This window comes from Sebastes fasciatus, chromosome 4 (genome assembly GCF_043250625.1).
Source record: "Sebastes fasciatus isolate fSebFas1 chromosome 4, fSebFas1.pri, whole genome shotgun sequence".
Classification (NCBI taxonomy): Eukaryota; Metazoa; Chordata; class Actinopteri; order Perciformes; family Sebastidae; genus Sebastes; species Sebastes fasciatus.
The window spans coordinates 31,427,162-31,455,024 of NC_133798.1; the positions used below are offsets into that span (position 1 = coordinate 31,427,162).

General features: G+C 39.5%; 3 protein-coding genes across 5 annotated transcripts in view; 1 reads left to right on the top strand and 2 right to left on the bottom strand.

Moving 5' to 3' along the window:
* Positions 1 to 3,416: 3,416 nt before the first annotated feature.
* deaf1 (DEAF1 transcription factor) lies at positions 3,417 to 16,438 on the bottom strand. The gene is made up of 13 exons (XM_074633619.1): positions 15,982 to 16,438; positions 14,328 to 14,425; positions 13,186 to 13,312; positions 12,820 to 12,969; positions 11,800 to 11,939; positions 11,585 to 11,650; positions 10,765 to 10,809; positions 10,263 to 10,386; positions 9,790 to 9,939; positions 6,083 to 6,375; positions 5,825 to 5,923; positions 4,933 to 5,022; positions 3,417 to 4,179 (listed from the first exon to the last, which is right to left on the bottom strand). Exons 1-13 carry the CDS (start codon positions 16,193 to 16,195, stop codon positions 4,078 to 4,080), a joined length of 1,698 nt encoding a protein of 565 aa, XP_074489720.1. The 5' UTR covers positions 16,196 to 16,438; the 3' UTR covers positions 3,417 to 4,077.
* A 1,401-nt stretch (positions 16,439 to 17,839) lies between these two features.
* On the bottom strand, positions 17,840 to 23,097 carry bet1l (Bet1 golgi vesicular membrane trafficking protein-like). Its single transcript, XM_074633620.1, has 4 exons — positions 22,968 to 23,097; positions 21,257 to 21,342; positions 20,555 to 20,611; positions 17,840 to 20,006 (listed from the first exon to the last, which is right to left on the bottom strand). Exons 1-4 carry the CDS (start codon positions 22,987 to 22,989, stop codon positions 19,839 to 19,841), a joined length of 333 nt encoding a protein of 110 aa, XP_074489721.1. The 5' UTR covers positions 22,990 to 23,097; the 3' UTR covers positions 17,840 to 19,838.
* Positions 23,098 to 24,104: 1,007 nt separating this feature from the next.
* Positions 24,105 to 27,863, top strand: part of LOC141766639 (plasma membrane calcium-transporting ATPase 1-like) — a 33,200-nt gene continuing 29,441 nt past the window's right edge. The window contains exons 1-3 of one of the 3 annotated variants that reach the window (XM_074633622.1): positions 24,114 to 24,170; positions 25,666 to 25,727; positions 26,941 to 27,007. The gene's annotated coding sequence lies outside the window, so the exon portion shown is untranslated. Of the gene's footprint in view, positions 24,171 to 25,665; positions 25,728 to 26,940; positions 27,008 to 27,863 lie in introns of all 3 variants that reach the window. The other 2 variants (XM_074633621.1, XM_074633623.1) reach the window with 2 other exon arrangements.

A 27,863-nucleotide genomic window follows, 5' to 3' on the forward strand; every position in this document is an offset into this window, starting at 1 on the left:
ACGCAATGAGTGCAGGGTCAGAGAGCACGCAGGCATGCGAACAGGTAGCCTGTCCAATCATTACAATCGGGCCAAATGACATGATTGAACGGGTTCATTACAGTCCTGTGACAGACGCAGATTACCGGAATATTTTGTGTCAGAGCATTTGATTTATTGATTGCTCTCGGGATGTAAGGATAATTTCAACTACTTTAACAGAAAAATGTATTTGAAGATTACCAACTCTAGCTTTAAAACAATACTCACATGGACATCAAAACAGTGAAAGAAGTACTCAGATATTTTACTTAAAGTAAGTAAAAGTAACAATAACGCAGTGTAAAATACTCAGATACAAGTAATAGTCCTGCATTCAAAATGTTACTTAAGTACAAAAAGTATTAGCATCAAAAAGTAAAAGTAGTCATTATGCAGAAGGCTCCATTTCAGAATATATTCATGACATTACTGCATTATAAATTATCTCAACTGATTACTGGTATATTACATTAATCTATAATAATACATCATAATTTATTAGCTGTTCATATTTTGTATAAATAATCTGAATCTGCAAAGTTACATATACAGAGAGGGAGAGACTTCATTCTCTGCTCAGGTAGACATTACTCCTCTATATCTTTACATAGACAATAGTTGTTTGATGCTATATTAATGCTCTGAGTTGAGATCCTTTAAATAAATAAATGTATTGGTGGAGTAGAAGTATAAAGTAGCATAAAACGGAACTACTCAAGTAAAGTACAAGTACCTCAAAATTGTAAGTTAAGTAAATGTACTGCCATAATGAGATCCTTTCCCTTTCCAGTTGAAGAGATGGGGACAAAATCCAATGTTCCTTTTGTACAAAAATCTACTCCAAATAGAAATTAATGAGACTTCAGCAGTCTGAGTTACAAATCTAGAGAATTTCATACTTCAACTTTAGAAGATATCCTCTTGATTTGTCTACACAGCCACAGCTTTAGTCCTCCATCAGTGTCAACACTGGTTTCAAATGTTCATACGAGCACCTGACTATTGTTTTAAGACTTTAAAAATAGTGAACCTATCCTTTAAATAGTCCTACATTTACAGTTCTGGTGACTGGGCTATTAATGTAGGAAATGTCTGGTCCTGTGGGGGGTAACTGCTGAGCAGCAGCAGACACCTGAGCGCCGCTGGGACGGAGACGCAGCAGAATCAAATGTCATCATGTCCGAGGTGATTCCTCAAGAGTCGCTCTGACGGACCACCTGACTGCTGACTGTCAGAAATATTCCAAACTAAACTCCGTCTCCAGCTGCTAAACACAGAAAATTCAATATAAAAGCATACGATATATAAATATATATATAAAAAAATACAAATGTTAAACAGAAATCTGTCTGCAGAACGATTTTTCCCTCCGAGACTTGAATTGGATAAAAATAAAATACCACCTGAAATCCGTATTTCATTAATAAATCAACTTATTAAATAAACATGTGTGGAGATGAATGAAGACAGAAGTCTCTTCTGAATCCTGCTGACAGAAGAAAAGACTGAAAATAAAGTTGGATAGAAAACAGGGCTGATTTAATGTCCAGTTTATAATGATTTTAAATCAGTGAAGAAGCTGATTAATGATCAACCTTCCATGTTTTCTATTTATCATCTGTTATTGATCGGTTATTTATTTGTGAAAGGGGAAAAAAAATGTATAACGACTTTGAACGTGATACACAATGCGGCCAAAAGTATGTGGACAGCCAAACTTTTCAGCCATGTATACCTCACATTTATATATATTTTGATCAGCAGATGGAGTTTGGAGTTTAAACATAAAAAATTTAATAACACCAAATTCATTAAAAAGATTAAAAAAAAAAAAAAAAGAAAGAAAAAAGTCAAACGAGGTGTTCCATAATAGTTATAAAGATCCTCATCCTCATCCTCATCTGCAACCGCTTATCCCGTTAGGGGTCGCGGGGGGGCTGGAGCCGATCCCAGCCGACATTGGGCGAAGGCGGGGTACACCCTGGACAGGTCGCCAGTCCATCACAGGGCTGACACATAGAGACAGACAACCATTCACACTCACATTCACACCTACGGGCAATTTAGAGTCCACAATTAACCTAACCTGCATGTCTTTGGACAGTTATAAAAATGAACCTAAACAAAAATGTGCGACCTGAACTTGAAAATTAAACTTTCTACTTAAAGGTGCAGTGTGTAGGATCTGGCGGCATCTAGTGGTGAGGTTGCAGATTCACCATTTTGAACTGAAAGCGACTACCGGACGCCAGTAAAACGTCCGCCTACAAAGTGCCGTACAAAAGTAAAACAAAATTATTTCTATTCTATTGTTATATATTTAATGTCTCTACCGAAATGTCCTCCGTTGAACAATAAAAATATTATAAATATGCCAAGTATTATAACTATTTATTTACTTACAAACTTTTTTGCCCAGCTGCTTCCCAGAGGCTCATAAAGTGAGCGATGGACATAGATAGAAGTTAGAAAAATCCAGCACACAGATTTTGAGAACAATCTCAAACTTTTTCATGTAAAGGATCCACAATGGAGTCCAGTAGAGCACAGACCATGGATGTAGAAGAGGTTGTGTCCTGTGCTTTTGCCCTGCGTGTTAGTAAATAGCCTACAAGTACATTAAATTCTGTTGATGTCATGCTCCTAGCACTACTAGCTACTGGCCGATAGCCGGTTGTTTGGGAACAGAGACGTTAATACATCCACCACGGTACAGGCTTACAGCATACAGCCCATGGGTGTATTATAAGATAATAAAAGTGACGAATTACAGCCTATATATCCATTATGACAGCCGCATACAGCTAGCAGGAAGCTGGCAGAACCGGATATGTCATATGAGCGTGCAGGGCGGTGCAGTCCCGTGGGTCTGATGCACGTTCATTATGTCGAGGAAAATAACTCTGGATTCAGCTGTTAGTTCATTTTACTACTTTTAGGACATAATGATTTAAATGAAGGCTATTTAAGTGTTCGTACTGGAAAGTTGATTTACCTAAAAAAAAATGATCCTCTGATTGACAGACGTCTCTTTATACATCCATGGCCACAGACTCATTGCCGTTTTCAGTCCAAAATGGCGGCAGCGCTACCGTAAATGTTACACACTGTTCCTTTAAAATGAAATAGAAATGTCCTTTTTTCTAACTACAGGATTGCTCCTGAAATCTGTCAAAGTCAAACATTAAATCCACCGGGTTGGGACGCAACATCCGATAACGGCTCTGGATTCTGGCAGGGTGGCCATACATCACATGCACACAAATGGAAAAATGAAATGCTAGTTTAATTTAATGGTTTAATACTGGCAGCTCTGGACTCACACAATCAGCTGCTGCATGTATTCTGTCTTTCTAGAGTTTTGTAAGTTTGAATCACAAGTAAAAACAGAAGCTTCACAATCCTAAAAGATGATTCTTTTTTATTAAATAAAAATAATATCTTATATAAAGTACCTTTACGGACTTTGATTCTCCGTAGAAAACAGACTGAAACTTTCACATAATAAAAACTGTCTTTTAAGAAGAAAAACAAAGCCTTTAAAATGATGAATGATGAAAAATAAAAAATACCATTAACAACAGAAAACAGATAACTCATCTCTAATACTGGCCAGAGTGGGGTGGGGTTAATTTAATAGTATTTTTTTTTATTTTATTGACCTTTATTTAACCAGGACGGTCTCTGGACGGAGATTTAAATGAGTAAAAATGGCAGCAAAATACTGTTTCATAAAACAACAGAGGGGAAACAGTCACTGAGGAAAAATAAATAAAAAAATCGTCATTAGGGTTATTAATAAAATAATTAAGTAAGAAAATAACAGTTAGTTACAGCCCTAAACCATCGTACCTTCCTCTCTGAAACATCATAATAAACTGGTAGTGGCCGTATTGAAGTGAATGGGAAAAACATCCAACTTCAACGTCAAGTCCAGCTCTCAGGAGATCACAGACCTTCTTTCGAAATAAAAATTCCAGTGAGGAGATTTTAAGTGTTCAGAACCTCTCTGCACCATATGAGGACTTCCTGTCTGAAGACCTCATGTTTTCACTTTCATTTCACTTTGTCCATGTCCATAGCTGTGATTGACTCCTCCTCCTGAACAGCCACGCCCCCTGCTGATTGACAGCAGGTGTGCTGATGTTCCTTCCAGTCCTGCAGTGACAAAAAAAATGTTATATTCTTACTAGGGCTGTCAATCAATTAAAAATATTTAATCCCATGATTGTCCATGATTAATCGCACATATTTTTATCTGTTCAAAATGTACCTGAAAGGGAGATTTCTCCAGTATTTAATAGTCTTATCAATATGGGAGTGGACAAATATGCTGCTTTATGCAAATATATGTAAATATTTATTACTGGAGTTCAATTAACAACACAAAACAATAACAAATATTGTCCAGAAACCCTCACAGGTACTGCATTTAGCATAAAACAATATGCTCAAATCATAACATGGCAAACTCAAGCCCAACAGGCAACAACAGCTGTCAGTGTGTCAGTGTGCTGACTTGACTATGACTTGCCCCAAACTGCATGTGATTATCATAAAGTGGGCATGTCTGTAAAGGGGAGACTCGTGGGTACCTATAGAACCCATTTTCATTCATATATCTTGAGGTCAGAGGTCAAGGGACCCCTTTGAAAATGGCCATGACAGTTTTTCCTCGCCAAATTTAGTGTAACTTCGTAGCGTTATTTAACTTCCTTCGCGAGCTAGTATGACATGGTTGGTATCAATGGATTCATTAGGTGTTTTAGTTTCCTATGATATCAGTATCTTCACTCTAGCTTTAAAACTGAACTTAACTTAACTTAGGACACTAAGTTAAGGACACTCTTTATTTTTTAACAAGGTTGACGACATGACTGTACTCCAGAGGATTGATCAGGTGAGACTTACCTTCCTCTGACAGAAGGTGGAGCAGTAGTTGACCTTATGACAGCCTGTACACTCACTCATCGCCACCCGGCCACAGTTCACACACATCTGCTGCAGGTGAACACAGTTGAACTCGTGATGAGGACACAGGAGATATGAACAGGTAACAAACGATTTTTAAATATGTCAGAATATTGTTGAAGTTTCATCAGGCGGAGTAAATATAACTGACAACAACTTCACACCATGTTTTATCTTGAATACGCTCCCTTTACATTTTCTAAAAATCAAACCCAGCGTAAGAATTGGTTTAAATGTTTATGTTGTGGGAAGCGGTGGCCTACAGGTCAGACAACTGGAAGGTCGCTGGTTCGATCCCCAGACCAGCAGGATAAATCTAAAGTGAAAAAGCAGCACATGCACCTATTTCAACTGTTTATCCATTACTTTTAGCTAACTTTCAGCTAACTATTTCAACTGTTTATCCATCACTTTTTTGCATTATTGCACCATATCCTTGAATTTTTTTTTCTGAATATCTTTAATGGTTCTAACAACTGTCAGATTTATGCCATTTGCCTTTTCTGTTATTTTCTCCCATACTTGGTGAGGTGTCACTGTTGCATTCCCCATTTTTTCTCCTCTGTGAAGTGTCTTATTTCACCCATAATGCATTGCGCGACAGCCTATCTAAGTCAGCTTTGCATCAGTCACTCATAGGGAAGCTTTATGCAACAGGTATATTTAAGTGTCTATAGCAAGTCTATTGTGGGAAATATAGGATACAGTGATTTGTGGAGCTTGAACCACACATACTAGGGACTAAAAGTCAGGATATTTCAGGTTGGAGACTTTAAGGTTTGCTATTCGTGAGACATCCGTGTGTGCGTGTGTGTGCGTGTGTGTGTCATACGTTGATGATGATCTCGGTCATGTCAGAGCTCCTCTTGGCCTCCGAGTCGTCCGGGTGCTGAAACGTGATCTGGTTCTGAAACGACTGAGTGAGACCACACTGAACACACACGCACACACACACAGTCACTAACAGTAATAAAGACATCGTCTCATCATCATTTGTATTTCTATATAAATATTGATATATTTATTCATAATAGTTAATGTCACTGATCTAAATCTGAGATCATGTGTGTCATTATGTGTATGTTCTCACCTCCTTCCTGCCTCCCTGACCTTTGACCCCTGCGGTGTCCCCTGTAGAGTTTTTAGCCTGCTCGATCAGAGCCTTCAGCTGCTGGACGTTGCTCATCAGCGTGTTGGCCATCTCCTCCAGGTACAGCCAGGTGTTCTTCTGCCCCTCGCTGACCGCCGACCCCAACCCCCCTACAGACCCCACCTCCAGCCCGCTCACCAGCTCGGCCGACGGAGACGCCTCCGCCACAGTCACCGCCATCTTGGCCTGAACCGGCTGAGGAGTCACAGCCAGCGCCGGCAACGCCGTCAGCACTGAGAGAGAGAAGAAGAGAGAGAGAGAGGAGTGTTTTCAGTATTCTTTTGGTCATTTTTGCCTTCAAAGGAGAGTAGAGAGCTGACAGCATAATAAACCAACACATTATAATTATAATAATAATTATAATATATTTTATTTATAAAGCCTTTTTTCGACCCAAAGAGTACACTACACTGTTTCACACCAAGAAGCTACAGCTGTCTATAAATAAATATTATTAGAGATGCACCTAATGATTATTTTCATTATAAATTAACCTGTCAATGATTTTTTTTTTGTAATTGTTTTGTCTATAATATTCGGGAAAACTGTTTCCATTCCAACCAACAGTCCAAAACCCAAAAATATTCACTTTAAAGCAAATAAATAAATAAAAAATAAAAAATCTTCACATTTGAGAAAATGATACCATAGAAGGGTTGGAGTCAATATAGATTTTTTTTTGCTATTCAAAATGTACACTATTTAATTCTCACTTGATTAATTACCTCAGTAAACATTGTAAACATGAGTTTATGGTCTCAATCACTAGTTTCAAGTCTTCTTCAATACAGCATGATGTTCATTTAGTAAATTATGGTCCCATTTAGAGTCAAATAGACCATAAAGCAGGGTATGCTTTAGGGTGGGGCTACCTTGTGATTGACAGGTCGCTACTACAGCATTGTACGGTCTGGGACAATACATAAATAACCAGAAACCTGATGTGAAGCTATCTGATCCACACATAGACACCTGCAGTGGGTCGGGGTAAATGTGGTAGATGATATTTGCTTTAACATTAGAAAACCTGTAGCAGTCCACAGTCAGACCCACAGGAGGCACCGCAGATGTTAAACATAGAAGTGAAGTATGCAGAAACAAAACCGAGCAGGTGGTCTGAGCAGATCTGGGTCACTGTGTCTGTGCGTCCTCCATACATTCCCTCCTGACCTACATACAGAATATATTCCTGCTGTGGTGGTGGAGGAGTCTCCGACAGCTCGGCGCTCCTCTGAGAGCAGACGAGTCCAAAAATAACTGGACATCCATCTCAGAAACTGTCCTGGGGAAACAGTGTGTGTGTGTTCTCACAGGTAAATCTCAGCCAGTGTTAAGAAAATATCCTCTTTTACTGGACTCTTACCTTCCTATTAATCTGCGGGAACATGATACCAGTAATTTTCTACAAAGGAGCTGCTGTGTGACTGTTAAGAGATTTACTGGAAAGAGTTATGTCATTTGGTAGGATTATAATAAAAAGAGAAAGTTGTTTGTCCCCCTCACTTTTAGAGTTTAAGGTTGATTTTCTTTCTGAAATCTCTCTCAACATTGTTCTCTTACTGTCCTGCAGTGGTGGAATGTAACTAAGTACATTTACTCGGGTACAAATTTGGGGTACTTGTTCTTTAATTGAGTATTTTTTTTAGGGCTATCAATCGATTCAAATAGTTAATAGCGATTAATCACACGTTTTTAATCTGTTCAAAATGTACCTTAAAGGGAGATTTGTCAAGTATTTAATACTCTTATCATCATGGGAGTGGATAAATATGATGCTTTATGCAAATGTATGTATATATTTATTACTGGAAATCAATTAACAACACAAAACAATGACAAATATTGTCCAGAAACCCTCACAGGTACTGCATTTAGCATAAAAAAATATGCTCAAATCATAACATGGCAAGCTGCAGCCCAACAGGCAACAACAGCTGTCAGTGTGTCAGTGTGCTGACTTGACTATGACTTGCCCCAAACTGCATGTGATTATCATAAAGTGGGCATGTCTGTAAAGGGGAGACTCATGGGTACCCATAGAACCCATTTTCATTCACAAATCTTGAGGTCAGAGGTCAAGGGACCCCTGCATAAATAAATGTCTGTTCTTTCTTACACGATAATTCCTGTATTTATTAAATCAGGCTCTATTTTTCACTTCTCTACCATGATAGTGAGCTAGACAGCTAGACAGGTCACTTACAGTATGTGACCTTATTTGTACATTTTGAAATCTGACATCAGTTTTAGACAGTTGTGTGGGTTTATGAATTGATGTATGTCTCCTCATCTGAAAATCTGAACACACACACACACACAGGCCCGTAGTGCGTCATTAACCTCAGGGTAAAGGACGGAGAGACAGTACTGACAGCTGGATCACTGCTGTGTGTGTATGTGTACTTGTACATCTATCTTTGTGAGAACCAATTTGAGTTTTAGACCTCGAGAGGACGTGAGGACATTTTTGGAAAGTGGGGACATTTGGCCGGTCCTCACCTTCGGACAGACCGTCAAAGGCCTGTTTGAGGGTTCAGACTTGATTTTAGGGCTCAGGCTAAAGTTAGGTTAGGGCAGGGGTGCCCAAACTTCTTCCCTTGGAGGGCCAAAACTGAAAATGAATGGTGGGCCACGTGCCAAAAGCAAACACCTCTTGTATTGTACTGTGTTGTTAAGATGCAAAATAGTACTAGGATCCCAAATTTCCTTAATTGAAATGCCTTTTGTCCCGAGTGCCATTGACTCTTTAATTCTTACTTCACTCTCTTCCAGCCAATCAGAACAGTCCCAGAGATGCTTTAAAGGTCCAATCAGTAACTGTTTCCAACATTTTAAATTACAGATATTTTCATATTTCTAACAGTTTGAGTTCTGGTTGAAATATCACCAGCGTTTTGTCAGCTGATCATAACCGAAAATATCAGCCTCAGAAAACATTAATAATAATAATCATTAGTGATAATATTGTGTTAACTGAAGGAGTGAGTGGGAGGTCTCTGATTGGTCCTTTAAAGAGGTTAGGATCAGACAGAGAATTCAGTCACACCAGCCAGCCTCTTCTGAGAGCTCATTACAGTAACACGACAGCCAATCAGACAGCAGCTGCGGCGCTTTCCTGACGCCTGATAGGATGATGATGGATAGGCTGCAGGTTAGCGGCGATGCAGGGGATTGTGAGGCAGATAATTATGAAGGAGGACACATTAAAACATCCTGGACAACCCACAGAGCTGTGTTTGTTGCTGGCTTTTTGTCATAATTTTGAGACTTTGTCATAATTTTGAGATTTGTGGTCCTAATTATGAGATTGTTTTTATAATAATTATGAGACTTTTCTCATAATTCTGAGATTTTTGGTCATAATTATGGATTTTTGTCAGAATTAAGAGACTTTTGTCATAATTTTAAGAATTTTTGAAATAATTGTGAGATTTCTTGTCATGATTATGAGATATAGAACTCATAATAATGAGATAAGGGCTCTGATTTTGTCTCTCTTTGGTGAATGCAATGCGATTCTGTAAAAAATGGACGTTTGTTTGATCTGAACTCAACTCCATGTCTGACCCTCAGATACAGCTGACAATAAACAAATGTACTACAGCAGTATAGACAGTGTGAATGATAAACAGTGATGGACCTGGTACCTGCTGTGCTCGCGAACACCTCGCTCTGCGCTGAGCCTTCTGAGATGATGGCAGCAGCAGCGGCTGCGGCTGCGGTGGCGTCGCCCGATGACGTGCGGTCAAAGGTCAAGGTGCCGGAGGTGGTGAACTGTCCTGACGGGGACACCGTGACTGTTGGTGGAGGACGGACGTGTCAGACATGTTTGGACAGTCATTAATATTTCATTAATTTAAATTATTCAATATTTCCAGAGGTGCTTTACATGATGATGCAACTACAATTTCAGGGTCATTTTCAAAGGGTCAAAGGTCACAAAATGAATACAGTCTAATCTGATAAATGGTGGATATTTTTCTCTCAAACGTTTTAAAAGAAGTTGTTTTGACTGTGAGCATACGAATCTATGAAATAATCTGATTTAACAGAAATAAACCTGCCGATCCTGAACTCTCGCTCCACCAATCACACATCAGACTGAGGTCACCTAACGTACATGTGGTCCCCGGGGACAGCGTTATGTTTTTGGTAGATGGATGTTCCTTTTTTGGCGAGGTGACCAGAGGCTCATTGTCCTTTTTCCGTCTCTTGTACGGGACGAAGAGTCGTACTGGACCAGTCTGAAGGAGACAGAGAGGAGACGAGATGACATCAACACAATAAACAGTGAAGATGCTTTAAACAATGAGATGAAAAACATGTTAGATGATGTTAAATATAAATCTGTTTTTCCTCCAAAACACTATTTTCTTACTGAACAAAAGAAGCCAGAGTTGTCAAATGTTAAATGTCATCTAAAAACACACAGTCGTACAAAGACTGTCTAAAACTGGCGAAATGATCATTTGAATCAGGAACTATCTGATCAAAAATAAGCAAATGGGACATTTTTTGACAATTTGACATCAACTCTCAGTACTTTTCAGTCTATAAAACATCAGAAACAATGACAAAAGTCCATCCAAAGTTTAAGATAATGAGGAAAAAATTAAATTTACCATACTGATGTTTTCTGCTTCCAGAGTCTCTCCGTCCTTTGAACACTGAAGAGGAAGAAGCAGAGACAAACACAAACTGATCTAGTTAATGCTTTCTTTACGTCTAACCATTATATACAAGTATTCGTTCAATTTATCAATTAACCCTTCAATTTATCAGATGTCCAAAATGACAGCACGCATCCATCTTTTGTTTCCAAAGTGATTCTTCAACACGAACTTCAAAGAAACTGATTGCCAGATTTGACTGCCACCAAATTTGCCCAATCAGAGACTCAAACCCGCCCAATCAGCGTAAAAGAAACCTAATTTTTTATTTTGGATTTCAAGCATTTCTTCCTTCTTTCCCAGAAGCACAGGATGAATGCCCGAAATGGCCATAATGGCCCATGGTTTTGTCCTATGATATAATTTGTCCCCTCAGTGCTTTCCCGTAATGCTCTGTGGCTGAGTGCAAGAAGGAAAATAAAGCATTTGATCATAAGATGCACCCAAAAACCTCAGTTACAATAATGAAAAATTATCTCCACCAAGTGTTTTCAGTTCTGATGTCGGACTTTGGCGGCCCATTTTTGAGTCAAATTATTGATTTCTTAAGTAAGTAGCCGTGTAATAAGCGGGATAATGTACAACTAGCGGGTCATTGCAAGATCCCTCCACTAGATGTCGGGGTGCCGCATCGACCTGTCAGAGTTTATTTGACCAATGACCGGCTCACTGTACATTATCCCTTACTTGACAAATAAATGTAGTGGATTAAAAAGTACAACATTTCCCTCTGAAATGTAGTGGAGTAGAAGGACCAGCTCTGCTAACTCACCCCTGTCAGGTCATCACAGCAGGCTGCACAGGTACAGGAAGCAGCGTGGGGGTTCAGGATACGCTCCTACACACTCACACATACAGAGGATTTAATTCAAGCTTTCTGTTCAGAATCAGCTGATCTGCATGCAAATTGTTAAAAGTTCTCTGTATTGCATAATACATTGCAGTACTGCAGTGGTACAGTGTAGAAGTACAGTAGTACTGGTGTACCTGTATGAGGCAGAGCAGAGGTCTGCCAGCGTATCTGATACTCCTCTTCCAGTCTTTGCTGCTCGCTCTTCCCGCCAGACCTTCAAACTCAGTGGGAGAGAACCACTGCTGGTTGTGTCTGATGCAGCGACCTTTACCCCCTGAACACGAACACAACACACTGTCAGTGAAGGGTAACAACAGGACAAACCACTCAGGAACACGGTACCACAGAGCAGCACAGTGAGTTGTTGGAATCACCAGAACTAAAGATGAATGACTTTGCTAGAAAATATCTTAAAAGTCGAAGCTACTAGCCTGAAGGAGAGAAGTCAACTAATAACAACAACAAAATAATAGTAGATGGCGTATTGAGCCATTTTCAACACATAAAATGCACTTCTTTCAACGATGCATTTATTTTGTACTCTTATACTTTAGTAGAAGTATTGTATTCTTTTTGTCTTTCTTAAACTTTATTTAAAGTGAGAGGAAATGATGAACATACTGCTTTCACTATGATGCGTGTCACATTTATTTATTTGCTTTATTAAAGTTAAAATACTCCTGTAGCCTAAAGCAAGGGTTAGGGTCAGCGACGTACATGAAACCTGCCTTGGCGGAGGTCTGCGCTCTCCGAGTGCACTTTTAGTTTACTAAATGAACATCATGCTGTATTGAAGAAGACTTGAAACTAGTGATTGAGACCATAAACTCATGTTTAAAATGTTTACTGAGGTAATAAATCAAGTGAGAAGTAGGGTCATTTTCTTATTGACTAATTTTTTTAAAAATCTGACAAGAAGAGTAAACTGACTGAAGTTCACAGCGCAGCAGTGAAGAGGAGCAGATCAACTGGTTCAGCCTGAGGTAAAGCTAAGCTTAAAGACTAACCCGACCAGGACAAGGCTGGTTTGGAGGGTTACGTTTCCATGGTAACTTGAGTTATCATGTAAACCCTCTTTATGAGACAGATTATAAGCCTGCTTTACTGGTAATCTTCTGTATGAAACAGGCCTTGGTACAGGTGTGTTTGATCACCTGATCCCAGTCGGTTCTTGTAGAGGACTCCGCTGGTGTTCCTGCAGCGGACCGGCAGCTCATGGTTGTAGACTGAGGGGTCCCAGTTGTACTTGGAGCAGGAGTCCTTGTCCTGGGGGGGAGTCAGCGGGGTGGGCGGGGTCTGTGGGCCTGAGGGACGCAAAGGAAGACGAAAGATCAGTCTGAGAGACTGATGGACCTCACTGTCACCCAAGTTCAGGTTTCTTAACAACCTGGTACTGTAACACACACACACACACACACACACACACACACACACACACACACACACACACACACACACACACACACACACACACACACACACACACACACACACACACACACACACAGACACAGATGTACCTGGTGCCATTGTGGCAGCAGACTTGAGGCCAGTAGCCTCCACGATGCTGCCGTCAGTGTGAACCACGATCAAGGTGGCCTTCTGGGTGCTGAGACCATCGCCCAGCTGGAGGGTTGTCCTCCCACTCTGTCACACACAAAAAGACAGTGCAGTATAAGAGGAGGTCTAAGGGGTCGTTTAAAAGTTTGAACACCTTTGGCAGATTTCAGAGTGACGTTAGTCAACTCTCTCCACCACCATTATGTAGGGCTGCACGATTATGGCCAAAATGATAATCACACGATTATTTTGCTAAATATTGAGATCCATTTTAGGGACAAAATATTTTTATTAGGGCTGTCAGTCGATTAAAATATTTAATCCTGATTAATCGCATGATTGTCCATAGTTAATCGCCATTAATCGCAAATTAAACGCACATTTTTTCTGTACAAAATGTACCTTAAAGGGAGATTTGTCAAATGTTTAATACTCTTATCAACATGGGAGTGGGCAAATATTCTTTCTTTATGCAAATGAACGTATATATGTATTTTTGGAAATCAATTAACAATATTGTCCAGAAACCCTCACAGGTATTGCATTTTTGCAATTAGTTTCAATTAAAGCTTCGAACAATGAACCTGAGGCCCAATCCCAATGTCCCCCCTAAGGCCTTACACCCTGAACCTTCAGGGACTTGACTGACGTCACCTGGTAAATGGTTGAGTGAGAGAGGCTGCAAGGGACATATCACGTTACCTTGACGATGCCAATTGTGAGTTTTTATTTTATGTTTTTTACTGCCTATTTGAATGTCTTCCAGGCTCTTCCCTAACGACCGAAGAGGTAACTGTCAAAAAATCTATTTACGCGTTTTTGTCAAAACAGCATCATTAAGCAAAAATGAAAAGAAATGGTTGATGATATGATTATGATATTGTACTTTTTACTCCATTATATTCATCATCCTGCTGTCTGCAGGTCTGATCGCTCTGCTGCTGGACATGTCAGAGCACGATAACGCTAATGCTCAGGATTATTAATGGTGACAAACATCAGTATAATAAGGCCTGAAATGAAACCAGTGAAGCTGCCCTTTGACCTTATAATTGGCCGTCAGTGTGTGTGTGAGTGAGCGTGTGTGTGTGTGTTGATCTACCAGCACGTGTTCAGGGAGACTTCCTGATGTGGCGACCGTTGTGGTATAAACATTGTCCTCAGCAGCTTGAACATCCGCCACCGTCACAGCCGTCACCTCTGAACAACAACAAGACATTCAATTCATTTCATCATCACATACATCTCCAGATCAGTAATTTTACTGTATCATAGCTACTACAGTACTCCTGTAATGTTAGGATACATTTATAATATCACAGCCAAACTGGAGTATTACAGTATGTTGACAGACTAGCTACACAGGGCAATATGGGAAATGATAAATATCACCAAAATCAGTACTTTTCTATAACCATATGCCATAATATGTGTTTAAATAAGGAAAATTACTATTTTAACTTTTTAGCTGATGTCTCTGACAGACTGCACAGCGACGGATGTTACAATCAATTTCAGCTGCAATTCTAAATATTTTAGAAATCTCTCTAATGCAGAATTTAACATTAATCTGGAAAGATATTAATGTTTCATTATTATTACAACCTTTGTAAATTATTATTATTATTATTCACAGCTGTTTGGCAACCACTCATCCAGCCAGCCTGTCCACTGGTGACACAGTCTGGCCAGCTGAGGAAGCCTTGACACACTATTTACCCTCACCAAACTACATTCAATTATCTGACATTTCAATCCTGAAGAGCGGAGGAACTATATAAGCATAACTTATTAATTAATTCATGATGCAGCACGTTATTCAAGTGTTACAGATCTTCAGTTCGGCATATATATGCAATTCATATAAAGTAAGTCAAATATGTAAAATATGGACTTTACACAGAGTTAATCTGGTCCACTAATATTTCACAGATGGGGGGGGGCTAAGTAGTGTAAACTAACTTTAAAATTGTAATTTTACAAAGGTTGTGTAGTTGCAAAATGATTTCAGTCATTGCCGAATTTAGGAACACCACAAAATTAATAAACTGCATATGTTTGCTAAAATATATCTGAGGTATATTAAATTAATAAGCTACAATATCTTTAAATTGCACAATATTTGAAGGGAGTTTGGCGTAAGTAGGTATTGTTGCTGCAGAAGCTATGGTGGTTATTTTACTTTATTTAAGAGCTGTGCAGTTTAATGTGGGGATTGTTACTGATTTCCTTTTATGGCTAAGGAGTGATACATTAATGCAATTCATCAAGCAAACCTAATTGAAGTAAAATATGGGACTTTACACATTTAATCTGGTCCATTAATATTTCCCAGTGGTGGTGTAAACTAACTCTAAATTGTAATTTTACAAAGGTCATGTAGTTGCTTAATGATTTCAGTCATTGCCGAATTTGAGAACACCACAAAATTAATAAACTGCATATATGTGTTATGATATATCTGAAGTACATAAAATGAATAATCACACAATATCACACAATATTTGAATGGAGTTTGGCTTAAGTAGGTATTGTTGCCGCAGAATGGTTATTTTTGGTTATACTGGTTATTTTTACTTATTTAAGAGCTGTGTAGTTTAATGTGGGGATTGTTATTGATTTCCTTTTATCGATAAGGAGTGATACATTCACCTGTTAGGTGTGTTAACCTCGTTAATACCTCCATGTCTTTACTATCAGTGTTTTACTATCAGTGTTGCAGCGCCACCCTGCTCAGCAGCGGCCTGCTAGCTTGCCTGCAAACGCCGCCTCGGCCTCGTCCGGGTTCGGCAGGGACTCGGCTCCCATGTCGAGGTTTCCCGGTTCCGACATCACGGCCATCGTGGTGACTTCGGCCTCCGATTCGGTATCCGAGCCGGAGCCCACTTCCTCCACCGGCTGCATGCCGATGCCGATGATGGGCGGTTCATCCAGCCCGAGCGCCTTCGTAGCCGAGTCCGCTTCGTCCATTAGAACACGACAAGAGCCGAGTGGGACCGAGCAGCAGAAGCCGTTGGTCCGAGTGAATCCGAGTCCGGTACGAAGCAGAGAGCAGAGAAGAACCGCGAAAAAAAATCACCGGAATCTCCTTTACCGATAGTAGGTCCAAATTAACGGGGTAATTAACGGGAATTACCCGTTACCAAGAATCAAGCGAGCTAATCCGCAGGATAGGATAGCAAGCAGCTCTACTGTTTGTTTTACACGAAGTCTCAGGAAAGGGATGAACCGAAAACTACCGACAGAACACGAGTCGACCCGAAGCGACACACAGCGGCCAATGCACACACACCATAAGGCTTATATGCATATATTATATCATTTGAATCGTAAGAATCTAAGGAATATGAATGAATTATAGGTAAACTAAACTATATTACAATTCCAATGGAGATGCAATAAAGGCAAAAATAAGATTTTCATCCTCACCTAGTATAAAATCTTATTTTCAAAGGCAATATCACCATTAAAACCAAGATCCCATAGACAATGATGCAACTGAATGTGTTCTACTACTCTTTACTACAGCTGGGACTATAAATTTGATGAAAATACACTAAAATACAACATTTATGCTAAAATGAAGAATATATAAATAAAGACAATCTGTCAGTGTTCGACAACAACGAACCCAAATGTTTCCTTTTTTTTTTATTCACTGAGTTCACACACACCACACACACATAGAAGAACATAACAGAAATATTAAATATATATAAAGACAATCTGTCACTTGTTTCCATTCTTTTATTTGATGAGTTTGAAATGTTTGTATTGTTTATATTATGTTTATTTTTTTGTTTATAGCTTATATTGAATGAATGAATGAAAGACTTTATTTCGAACATAAAAATAAATAAAAACAGATACAAAATAATAACAAACAAAACAAGAGTAATAGTGTCCGAAAAGGAGTAGGTAGAAGTAAGCCTTATATTTCCCTACCCCTTTCTCACTTCTCCTCTAATAACTCATCATAGAATGATAATATAATATAATATATAAACTATCCCAGATCTATTTACATCCCAAATTAAATATATGAACAGCATATAAGTTTATTTACAACCCACATATCCATCCGGAGTTAAAAAGTAGATATAAACCAACCCTTATCACAACTCTTCCTAAACCATATACCTCCCAAAAATATATTTTTTGTATAGCTTTTTAAAGTGATTTATATTTGTGCTCAATTACAAGTAAAAGTCCTGCATTGAAAACTATACTTAAGTAAAATATATAATTTTAATTAGGAAAATATACTTAAAGTATCAAAAGTAAAAGCCCTTTTGGAGCTCATTTTGAACTATTTCATACAGGGCTGCAACTAATGTTTCTTTTTTATTATGGAGGAAGATTATTTTCTCAAGTAATTGATTAATTGTAAAATTTCAGAAAATAGTGACACTTTCACAACGTTTGTTTTGTCCACCAATAGTCCAATCCTTAAAATGATTAAAAATAAATTAAAAGAATTAAAAGCAAAAGCAGTAAATCCTCATATTTGATAAGCTGGAACCATGACATGTTTCTGCATTTTACATGAAAAATGACTTAAACCATTAACAAAATAGTTGCCATTAATGTTCTGTCAATCAATTTATCAACCAATCGTGTCAGCTCTACTTTTATTTGTTTAAATAAAAATATACAGCTTTTTTTATTGAAGACTGTCATAAAGTGTTCCTTACTTAATACCAGAACCCAAATAAATCATATAAATGGAGCAATTATCCCCAACAAGTTCCACAATTAAAGTCATTTATTACATGAGTTTTAATAATAATAATATTAAAGGAACAATGTGTAGTATTTAGGTGGATCTATTGGCATAAATGGATATATAATATCAATAAGTATGTTTTCTTATGTGTAATCACCTGATAATAAGAACTGTGTTTTAGTTACCTTAGAATGAGCCGTTTATATCTACATAGGGAGCGGGTCCTCTTCACAGAGCCGGCCGCCATGTTTCTACAGTAGCCCAGAACAAAACAAATCAAACACTGGCTCTAGAGAGGGACATTCAGGTTTTTGCATCGGCCATCGTAGTTCTTCTACACGCTTGGCACGAGGGAGAAGTTTCAGTTGATTGCAATCTGCAACCTCAACGCTAGATACCGCCAAATCCTACACACTGCACCTTTAAATGTTGTCTGTGGCTGATTAGCAGTCCAGACAGCTGGAATGTAAACACATAAGAAAAAGGAAACTCTTTTTAACCCTCTTAAATGATACAAAATGTCCATGTAACGATAAACTGAACAGGTCCCAACATTTAATTTTAAAGGTGCTAAATACGGGATTGGGAGCATTTCTATTGCCTCTCAACAGCTCTCAAAATGGCGACACCTGAGCCGGTGTCAACAGCGCTAACAGTGCAAACAACGGCGAAAGTGCTGACATAGATAACAGTGTTTATCTGAGGGGGAACTGGAGGGTGGGTGCTGCGCTTCTACGACGATGCCGTTGGTCGGGACGATGAGAGCAGTGCAAAGTAGCGGCCGTGACCTAGCCAGTGGGGTACGCTCACATGCACTTAAAGCACGCGCGGCCGGCCCGGCGATGTCAACAAAGCACAGAGAAGATTGGATTACAACACACATGGAGGGAGAGCGACTTCATTCTCTGCTCACGTAGACATTCCTCCTCTATATTTTTACATAGACAATAGTTGTTTGATGCTATATTAATGCTTTGGATATTTAATTTAGTGCCTTTAATTACTAGAAGGAAACAGGCGTTTACCACAAACACACACTGAACTAAAACTGCTCATCAAACTAAAGTAAAACAGCCGAACACGCTGATGTTTAAAGGTGTTATTTTAAAACTAGAATCAGTATGCTACAGTATGTGTGGGAGTTTTAGCCTGTGGCCTTGTCTTCTGTCAATCAACTGCAGGATCAATAACATGTCATTAGATGCTAACGTGTCAGAACAAAGACATGAAAATTAAACAACTGATTGACAGTCGAACACAAGGCGACATCACCCGGTGCAGTGAGGACCAGCCAATAACAGATGGTGGTGTCACTTCCTGCTCTCACCAGCTGCTGTGTCTCAATTCCACACTACATACCATTATATATTAATTGTCATATAATAATGTTTTTGCTGTTTGAAAACAAAACATCTTTAAAAAACGTTTCTGTTTCGTACCGACAGGAAATAATAAAATATGCAATCCGACGTCAATCAAACTTTGAGCTACTCTGTAATGAACATATGTTTTGGGGCAAGCATGTCTTGAATGACCGGTTCATCACGCCACTGTGGTGGGTGCACGAGCTGTATTTAGGCTTTATCTTCTCTTTACCCATATTAGGACTTCCTGGCTGCAGCAGACTGGGACAAAGGTGGTGCAGAGTGGAAATGTCCCAGGCATACTTAGTTTTTTTGGTATGACCACATCCATCACCGTTTTTCACCTGCTGAGTTGGCTGACACCCCCTGCTGGTCAGTTCAACGATTCAACAACATGTTTTCTGTTTACTTCCTGTTTTGTTTTCTCACTTTGGTGCATAATAAAAAGTCTTTTCCCGTCAGATATCAGGTTATCAGAGTCTACAGTCTCAGGACCAGCTCCTGGCTGATCAGGGTTTCCCTGTCAGCCTTGAATTCTTGAGACCATGTAGTAAAGCAGGAAGAAGACCAGGACCAGGCCACCGGAGACGTAGCAGAGGATGCGGCGGTTGTCTCTGCCGGATCGGACCATGGTGGAAAAACGCTTCACGCTGCCAGTCAGCAGACCCGTTGCACTCATGAAGTTTGAGTCCTGAAAGGAAAAGGACAAGAGAGAGAAAAAGGTTGTGATGGGACTTTAACTGCAGAGAGAAGCCGGTTTACATTTGAGACAACCGGTTATTATTATCACACCCCATTTTAGCTCAAACATACCTCCTTCACATATTTATTAACTGCATTCAAATCCAGACGAGTCGTGTGGAAATCTAAAAAAACACGGCTCAACTCCTTTATTAAAGACTTTCTCTCACTCTTTACTCACTCTACTCTTTGTGCTTTTTGGTCTAGGATAGCCCAAAAGTCACACAGTGTAGGTTGGGCTTTACGAAGATACAACAATGATCATTTTGTTGCCATTCAACAACTACATCTCCCATGAGGCCTTAAAAGTATACTGATCAGAAGCATGGGATATGTTGTTGTCGAATGAAAGTCACAAAGACAGGTGGAGGAAATCCTCTGTACAGATGATATATATGATTTAAATGGGAATCTGCCAGCCAATCAGAAACCCGCTCTGTCTAGGGACGTGGTATGTGAATTAAAAAAAACAAACATATCTATATAAAATGGACTCACCATGCCGTCCAGATACTCGTTCTGATCATCAGCCTCTCTGTCGATGTCGTATGCCAGCTGTCAGATTCAGAGACAGGACAGACTCAATTCGGGATCAGGTATCGGCGAGTACGCCAGTCTAAGCATCATAATTTATTAACCCACAAAAAAATTTAATTGTTTAACCAGAAAAAAAATATTTTTCGCTGCTCTAAAACAGTAGCTTTCACTGTGCTGTCGTCCTGTATGTATCATGGCTGCCACTGGCAACTACTGTTTTAGAGCAGCAAAGAAGAACTGATTGCAGGTAGTTTGTCACAGCTGTTGAATAACAATAATAATAATAATAATACAATTTTTTTTAATCACGCTAGTATCGGATCGGTCCTCGGTATCAGCCGATACCTCAAGTTCCAAGGAATCAGTATCGGGAAGGAAAAAAATGGTATCGGAACATCTCTATATTAGAGCTAAAAAACTAAAACTTGAATGATTTATGTTCATTTTTATTTTTATTTTTATTGGGTTTTTTTAAACTGGGCAATATCATTTCAGTTTAGTTTTATATTTTATATAGTTCTTATTTAGTTCCAGTTTACTAAAAACATTTTCAATGCTTATTTTCGTTTTAGTTTACTATAATAACCCTGGTACATACTGCACAAGTGTATTAGAAATGATGAAACTGGTAGATGAAGAGAGTAACTGTTGGTTGTGACTCACAGATTTCAGTCTGGAGACTTTGGTGGCCAGGTTCTCAGCCAGCCGCTTGTTTTCAGTATCCAGCATGTCGTCCACAGACCCGTGACCTGGAAACGCACAAACACATTGGACTATGTTTCTGTGTGAAGTCCTCAGTGGGTTCTGTTGTTACATTCATACTATTCATTCATTTCACAAATGTGGAATTGATCAAAAAAAATAAAGCAACGTCTGGAGCCCTCTATCCTGTAACACTTTGTAGGGCTTTTCAAACTGCATATAGCCCAGGGCCCTGCTGGCCACACACAGGGAGGCCCCTGAGGACTCTGTACAAACCAGGGATGCGGTCAAAAAGTAAAAAGAAATTACGTCCTAATGTCTTTTCCTAACCACTTTTCCTTGACTTCGATGGAAAACGTCATGAGGTCAGAGAAAGATGTGAAGGAGAATTCAGAAGGCCTTATGAAAAGACAACCGTGGTGTGAAGAGAATCTGACTGCACTTACACTACAATTTTTCTAATCTAACCAAGGAAAATGTTATATTTGGTACAATGTGAAAGATCCCGTTACATGACCTGGCAATCAATTCCATAATCATTCTTGGAAGGTTTTTTATACATAAAAATAAATTCCTGAAATCAAGACCAAATTTCTATGTTTTCCAAAAGGAGCTGTGTCTTTACTTTTCATCTCTGAAACATATGAAGAAAAAGAAATGCTATGAAGTTTTCAATGTTAGTTGAGGACCGTAACCTTACAGAGAACCCCTATAGCACTATTAGCACTATTCCCACAGTCCCTTACTTTTGTTTTTGATTGTTTTGTTTGTTTTTTGGTTTCTTTTTCTCTCTTCATCCAAACTCTTTTGCACTGCACGCCAATTTCCATGCTTGTCTGATCCTTTGTAGTTGTGGACTGTTCTGTACGATGCCATATTGTAATGTCAATTTCTCAATAATAAAAAAAAAAAAACAACAACTGCCAAACAGCTAAACTAGCTAGTTAGCCTGTCAGTTAGTTAGCCTGTCAGTTAGTTAGTTAGCCTGTCAGTTAGTTAGCCTGTCAGTTAGTTAGCCTGTCAGTTAGTTAGTTAGCCTGTCAGTTAGTTAGTTAGCCTGTCAGTTAGTTAGTTAGCCTGTCAGTTAGTTAGCCTGTCAGTTAGTTAGCCTGTCAGTTAGTTAGTTAGCCTTTGAGTTAGTTAGCCTGTCAGTCAGCTAGTTAGTTAGCCTGCCAGTTAGTTAGTTAGCCTGCTAGTTAGTTAGCCTGTCAGTTAGTTAGTTAGCCTGCCAGTTAGTTAGCCTGTCAGTTAGTTAGCCTGTCAGTCAGTTAGTTAGCCTGTCAGTTAGTTAGTCTGTCAGTCAGTTAGTTAGCCTGTCAGTTAGTTAGCCTGCCAGTTAGTTAGTTAGCCTGTCAGTTAGTTAGCCTGCCAGTTAGTTAGTTAGTTAGTTAGCCTGTCAGTTAGTTAGTTAGTTAGTTAGTTAGCCTGTCAGTTAGTTAGCCTGTCAGCTATCAGCTCCAGTGTTCGTCTCTAAAGTAAAGTAACTACAGATCTGGACACTAAACTCGCTGCTGCTCTGCTCCATCATGTCTGTTATGAACACTAAACTCGCTGCTGCTCTGCTCCATCATGTCTGTTATGAACACTCCTTCACACGGCTGTAAAGCAGCTGTTTTACTGCTGAAGACGGTTAATGGCTGAAACATTCAGAAAGTGAGGACGTGTTAAATACCTCTGTTATTCCAGTCCGCCATGTTGATGAGTGACGTCACCGTCAGCTGTGAGATTCACGTGACCAAGTCGGTTTATTGGTTTATTGGCGGTTGGTAAACCAGCTTAGAGGCGCTCTACCGCCACCTACTGGACTGGAGTGGACTTCCTGTGTCACTTGTGGATATTTGATTTTGGGTATAAGAATAATGTATGCATGGTCGGATGCTGTGTATTGTATATATGTATATATGTCTATATATGTCTATATATGTATATGTGGTATGCAGTGTGCGCATGTAGTGCAATGTGCGGTATATGTATGTGTGTATATGTATGTATATGTGTATGTATGTGTATGTATGTGTATGTGTATGTATTGCATTTTGTATTGCATATTGTATATTATAAATTGTATATTATTAATAATGATTTGCGCATATAAGAAAAGATAACAAATAGTCATTATGATTAAGATAAATATGTAAGTAATGAATTGGTATTGTGATTAAGTTATATTATAAGTAATGAATTGGTATACTGGATTGATAACAAATTTATATTTTGAGAAGGATAATTATATCAGCAATTAATTTACATTTCTGTATGACACAGATTAAAGGTAATAATTATAGTTAGAATAATTACAAATAATAATAATTATAGTTAGACAAATTTAGGAAAATTTAATTAGAGTATATGTATGGCTCAATAAGGAAGCTGGTTAATAATTAATAATTTACTTATGGAGAAGGGTGGGATTAAATAAATTTATACTTCTCACTCCTTTTCGAATATCAAGGCATCAAGTGTTGACAATTTATTTATTTTTTTACGCTTTTCATTGTATGTAACTTGTTTCTGACTGTCCACTTGTTGGTTTGATCATTCTCTTTTTCTTTATTTTTTATTGAATTTTTTGGTATTCTACGTGTTCGAAATACATTTTGAAATGAAAAATGGAACTTACATCCCTAAGTCCCAGGATTCTTGCCAGGCATTTGTGCATATATACTCCCTTCTATTAGTTTTAACCTGTGCTTTAATGTAAAATGATTTATTTAATAATGGTGGTCTTTTGGTTTCATGACGTCATCAAACGGTTCATCTTGTGGGCGTGGCCTTTTGGTCTAACGGCTGGGCTACGGGGTTTCCTACCTCTCAGCCTTGGCAGCAGGGTGATGACCAACATTACATTTACCTGCTAATCTACCTGTAAGTAAAGGTGAGTAACGCTAAAAGCATAGCTTTGCAGAAATATATATATATTTTTTCCAGATGAATATAAGTATTAAGTGTAGTGTAAGTGAGATAGTCAAACAAACCACTAATTCAACGGCACCACCTAACGTCAATGACCTCGGTGCTATCAGTGAGTTAGCTAATCTACCGCTGGCTGGAGCCCAGAAACTTAATTAGCTATATGACAATCATAAAATGTACATTATTAAACGCCACTAAATTAGCTAATGTTATTTAATTTTAAACAAAGATACTTTTCTCCTATGCTAATGTTAATGGTAACATTAGCTAGCTAACTGTTAGTGGCCATCCAGAAAATTAATTTCAGCTTAGTTTACCTAACGTTACGTAAGCGTTATAATGTTCGTTTAGGTTAAAAAAAAACGTTAAATACCGTTAAAGGGACTGTTTGTAACTTCTTACACGTATAAATCAATCCGGGTTGGTGTCACATGCATGCTTGCGTGTGGCTACGCTGTTCAGAGGAGACTCCAACACAAACTACACAGAAGCACCAAAACCGCAAAGTTATATCTAGTGAAGCCCGTCTTGCAAAACAGTGTTGGCCGCGGTCGGAGGAAGCGGGGGACCGTAGCTTTGGTCTCCAGGGCCGGAGTCTCTGCTGTACTCTGCTCCTCTGCTCCTCTGCCTGCTTGCCTTCACTCGCACCGCGCTCGTTCTCGCTCCACCTCACGTGCATCAGCGCACACTCCACACTGCAGAAGAGTTAGTTTAGCTCTGAGAATATCTAGTGAATGTACAGTGGACGTTTGTGCAGAAATAACTGCTGCAGCTCCTCCAGACCAACAGAGGTTTCCCGTGTCTTTTGAAGTGACGGGGCTCCGCAGTGAGAAACGTTATCGTCTCCGATGGGGTGCCGGTGTCTCCCCTGTTCCTTCTGACCGCGGTCGGGAGGCTGAGGCAGGAAAAGCCAACACTAGGATCAGCATTGATTCATGGAGAGACCTTCGTCTGGTCAGCTAACATTACTGCCAAGCAGCTGAAATATAGAGTGATATTGTGGTTTTAGCTGACGTGTGTTGCCTCACTGTTTTGAGTGATGCTCGTTCATGTCTATGTAGAGCGAGCACAAGAGCGAGCCCGACTCTGACTTTCGTTGACTTAACGGCTGCAGGTATTGCTGTTAACAAGCATTTCTGATTATTACAAACGGTCTCTTTAAGTCAACGTTATAACATTAGTTTAGGTTAAAAAAAAACGTTATATACCGTTAAGTTCATAAAGTGAAGTAAAGTGTGTGACTTATTCCTATTTATTCATTATTTCTTTAAGCATGTTATACTGTGTCAGTCATAATCAGCTGTGATTTCATTGCTTTGTTATTATACTTGGGCTATGCATCTTCTATAGTAGGCCTATAATTCTCCAATAATATTCATACTGGAACATTATAGGGTTAAGGTTGTGTGTTTGTATACAGTGTTAATACTTAAAGTGCTTTCCTGTGATGTTTGTAGAATCACACTATAATACAAGATGCCTATAGCCTGGAATCAACAGCAGCCAGCCAGACAGGCAGGTATGCATGCAGATCTGAGGTGTGTGTTATTCATTCAGGTTTTAGGAGCGGGTTTACAGTCAGGATGCTATTACATATTATAGAGAGACACATTATGAATTTCTACAGTGAATAAAAGATACTAGGATAGGCTATATTGGGTCGTTATAATTAAGTTAACTTAAAACACTCCCTACCGACAGTTCCACCGTTTCTAAATTGAGCAAAAAGGTATGTGTATCGCAGACCTCCATGACTGTAATGATAATAGGTGAAAGACAAAATGGGGCTGTGCAAACAGATTCAGTAATAAATCAAACAGGTTTACATTCGGTTTTTGACTGTTTTCTGTACTATCTCTCAGTTGAAATGGGGTCAGAAAACTGGATCTCTGAGACAGCTGACTATGTTGTACAGATCATTGATAAATCTGGTAACATTAGCTTTTTCTAGACAATAGTTTGTTTTGCTGTTGTTGTCACAGGTGTCAGATGTTCCTAGATTCAAGGTGGCCTCTGTGTGTGGAGTGTGTTGACTATGTGTGACCACTAGGTTGCAGCACACACACACTGTACAGTCTGATAAACGGATCCCAGGTTAGTTCACCCAGAATTAATTTATCAAGCAAGTTTATCTTAAAGACTTTAATCTTCTTTATGAAATTAATTCATTTATTTGAACTAAAATGTCTTAATTACCTTCAGATCTGAGTTGTGACATGCAGTTAAGTGTGTACCAGATTAAAAACATATATTAGAAATTTGCATTTTGTGGCAGCATGAATCAGTGCTCTAATAGAATATTCCCTCGCCGATCTGTCCAACGAGTCCTTAAACTACTTCTTTGGTAGAGTTTTGGAGTGCGGGGTCAAAGGTCATACTAGCTCAGTGTTAAAACACTATCATGCAAATGTGAAACAGTGATATCAAGCTGTGTGTGTGTTCAGTTAATCCTCCTGTGTCTCTATGTGCTGTAATCCACCTGTGTGTGTGTGTGTGTGTCACGTGTGTGTGTGCCACCTGACGTCAGCCGGCATCATTGCTGCTCAGAGGGGGGAAGGGAAGTGTGCATGAGTTTTGTATGTCTGTCTGTAAGAAAACAAAACAACGGTAGTGAATTAATGCAGTCAGAGCGCCGAGAACAGGATAGAAATTACAGTTAGAGGATTGTCAGGTTGTTTCTTGGTGGTTGCTTCCCCAGTCTGACACTCTGACCCCCCACACTCCGTCTGCAGGTTTACATCTTCAATCAAGTCTGTTTAGAAATCGGTGTCTTCCTCTCAGCAGGTGGAGCTGCAGCAGGTTTAGTAGAGTGTGTGTGACTCTGTGTAGATCCGGTCTATGACTCTGTGTAGACCCGGTCTGTGACTCTGTGTAGACCTGGTCTGTGTAGACTCGGTCTGTGACTCTGTGTAGATCGGGTCTGTGTAGACTCAGTCTGTGACTCTGTGTAGACCCAGTCTGTGTATACTCGGTCTGTGACTCTGTGTAGACTCAGTCTGTGACTCTGTGTAGATCCGGTCTGTGACTCTGTGTAGATCCGGTCTGTGACTCTGTGTAGACCCGGTCTGTGACTCTGTGTAGACCCAGTCTGTGTATACTCGGTCTGTGACTCTGTGTAGATCCGGTCTGTGACTCTGTGCAGACCCGGTCTGTGACTCTGTGTAGACCTGGTCTGTGTAGACCCGGTCTGTGTAGACCCGGTCTGTGACTCTGTGTAGAACTGGTCTGTGTAGACCTGGTGTGTTGGCCCCCGTCTGTGACTCTGTGTAAGCTTGGTCTGTGACTCTGTGTAGACCCGGTCTATGACTCTGTGTAGACCCGGTCTGTGACTCTGTGTAGACCTGGTCTGTGTAGACCTGGTCTGTGACTCTGTGTGGATCCGGTCTGTGACTCTGTGTAGACCCTGTCTGTGTGTGTTGTGCTCAGCAGGAGGAGCTGCAGCAGCAGTAGTCTCTCTCTCTCTCTCTCTCTCTCTCTCTCTCTCTCTGGCGCTCACTGAACCCACAGATTGTCTAATTAGATTAAGCGAGGCTTTCCTCAGATAATCAGTTAGCCAGCTCCTGTTTTTTCCTCTGATGGAGCGCTGCTCGTGGCTGTGAGCTCGCTGAAGGTCAAATTGAATTTCTGAACAACAGGCTGGTTTTGGGAGTAAATT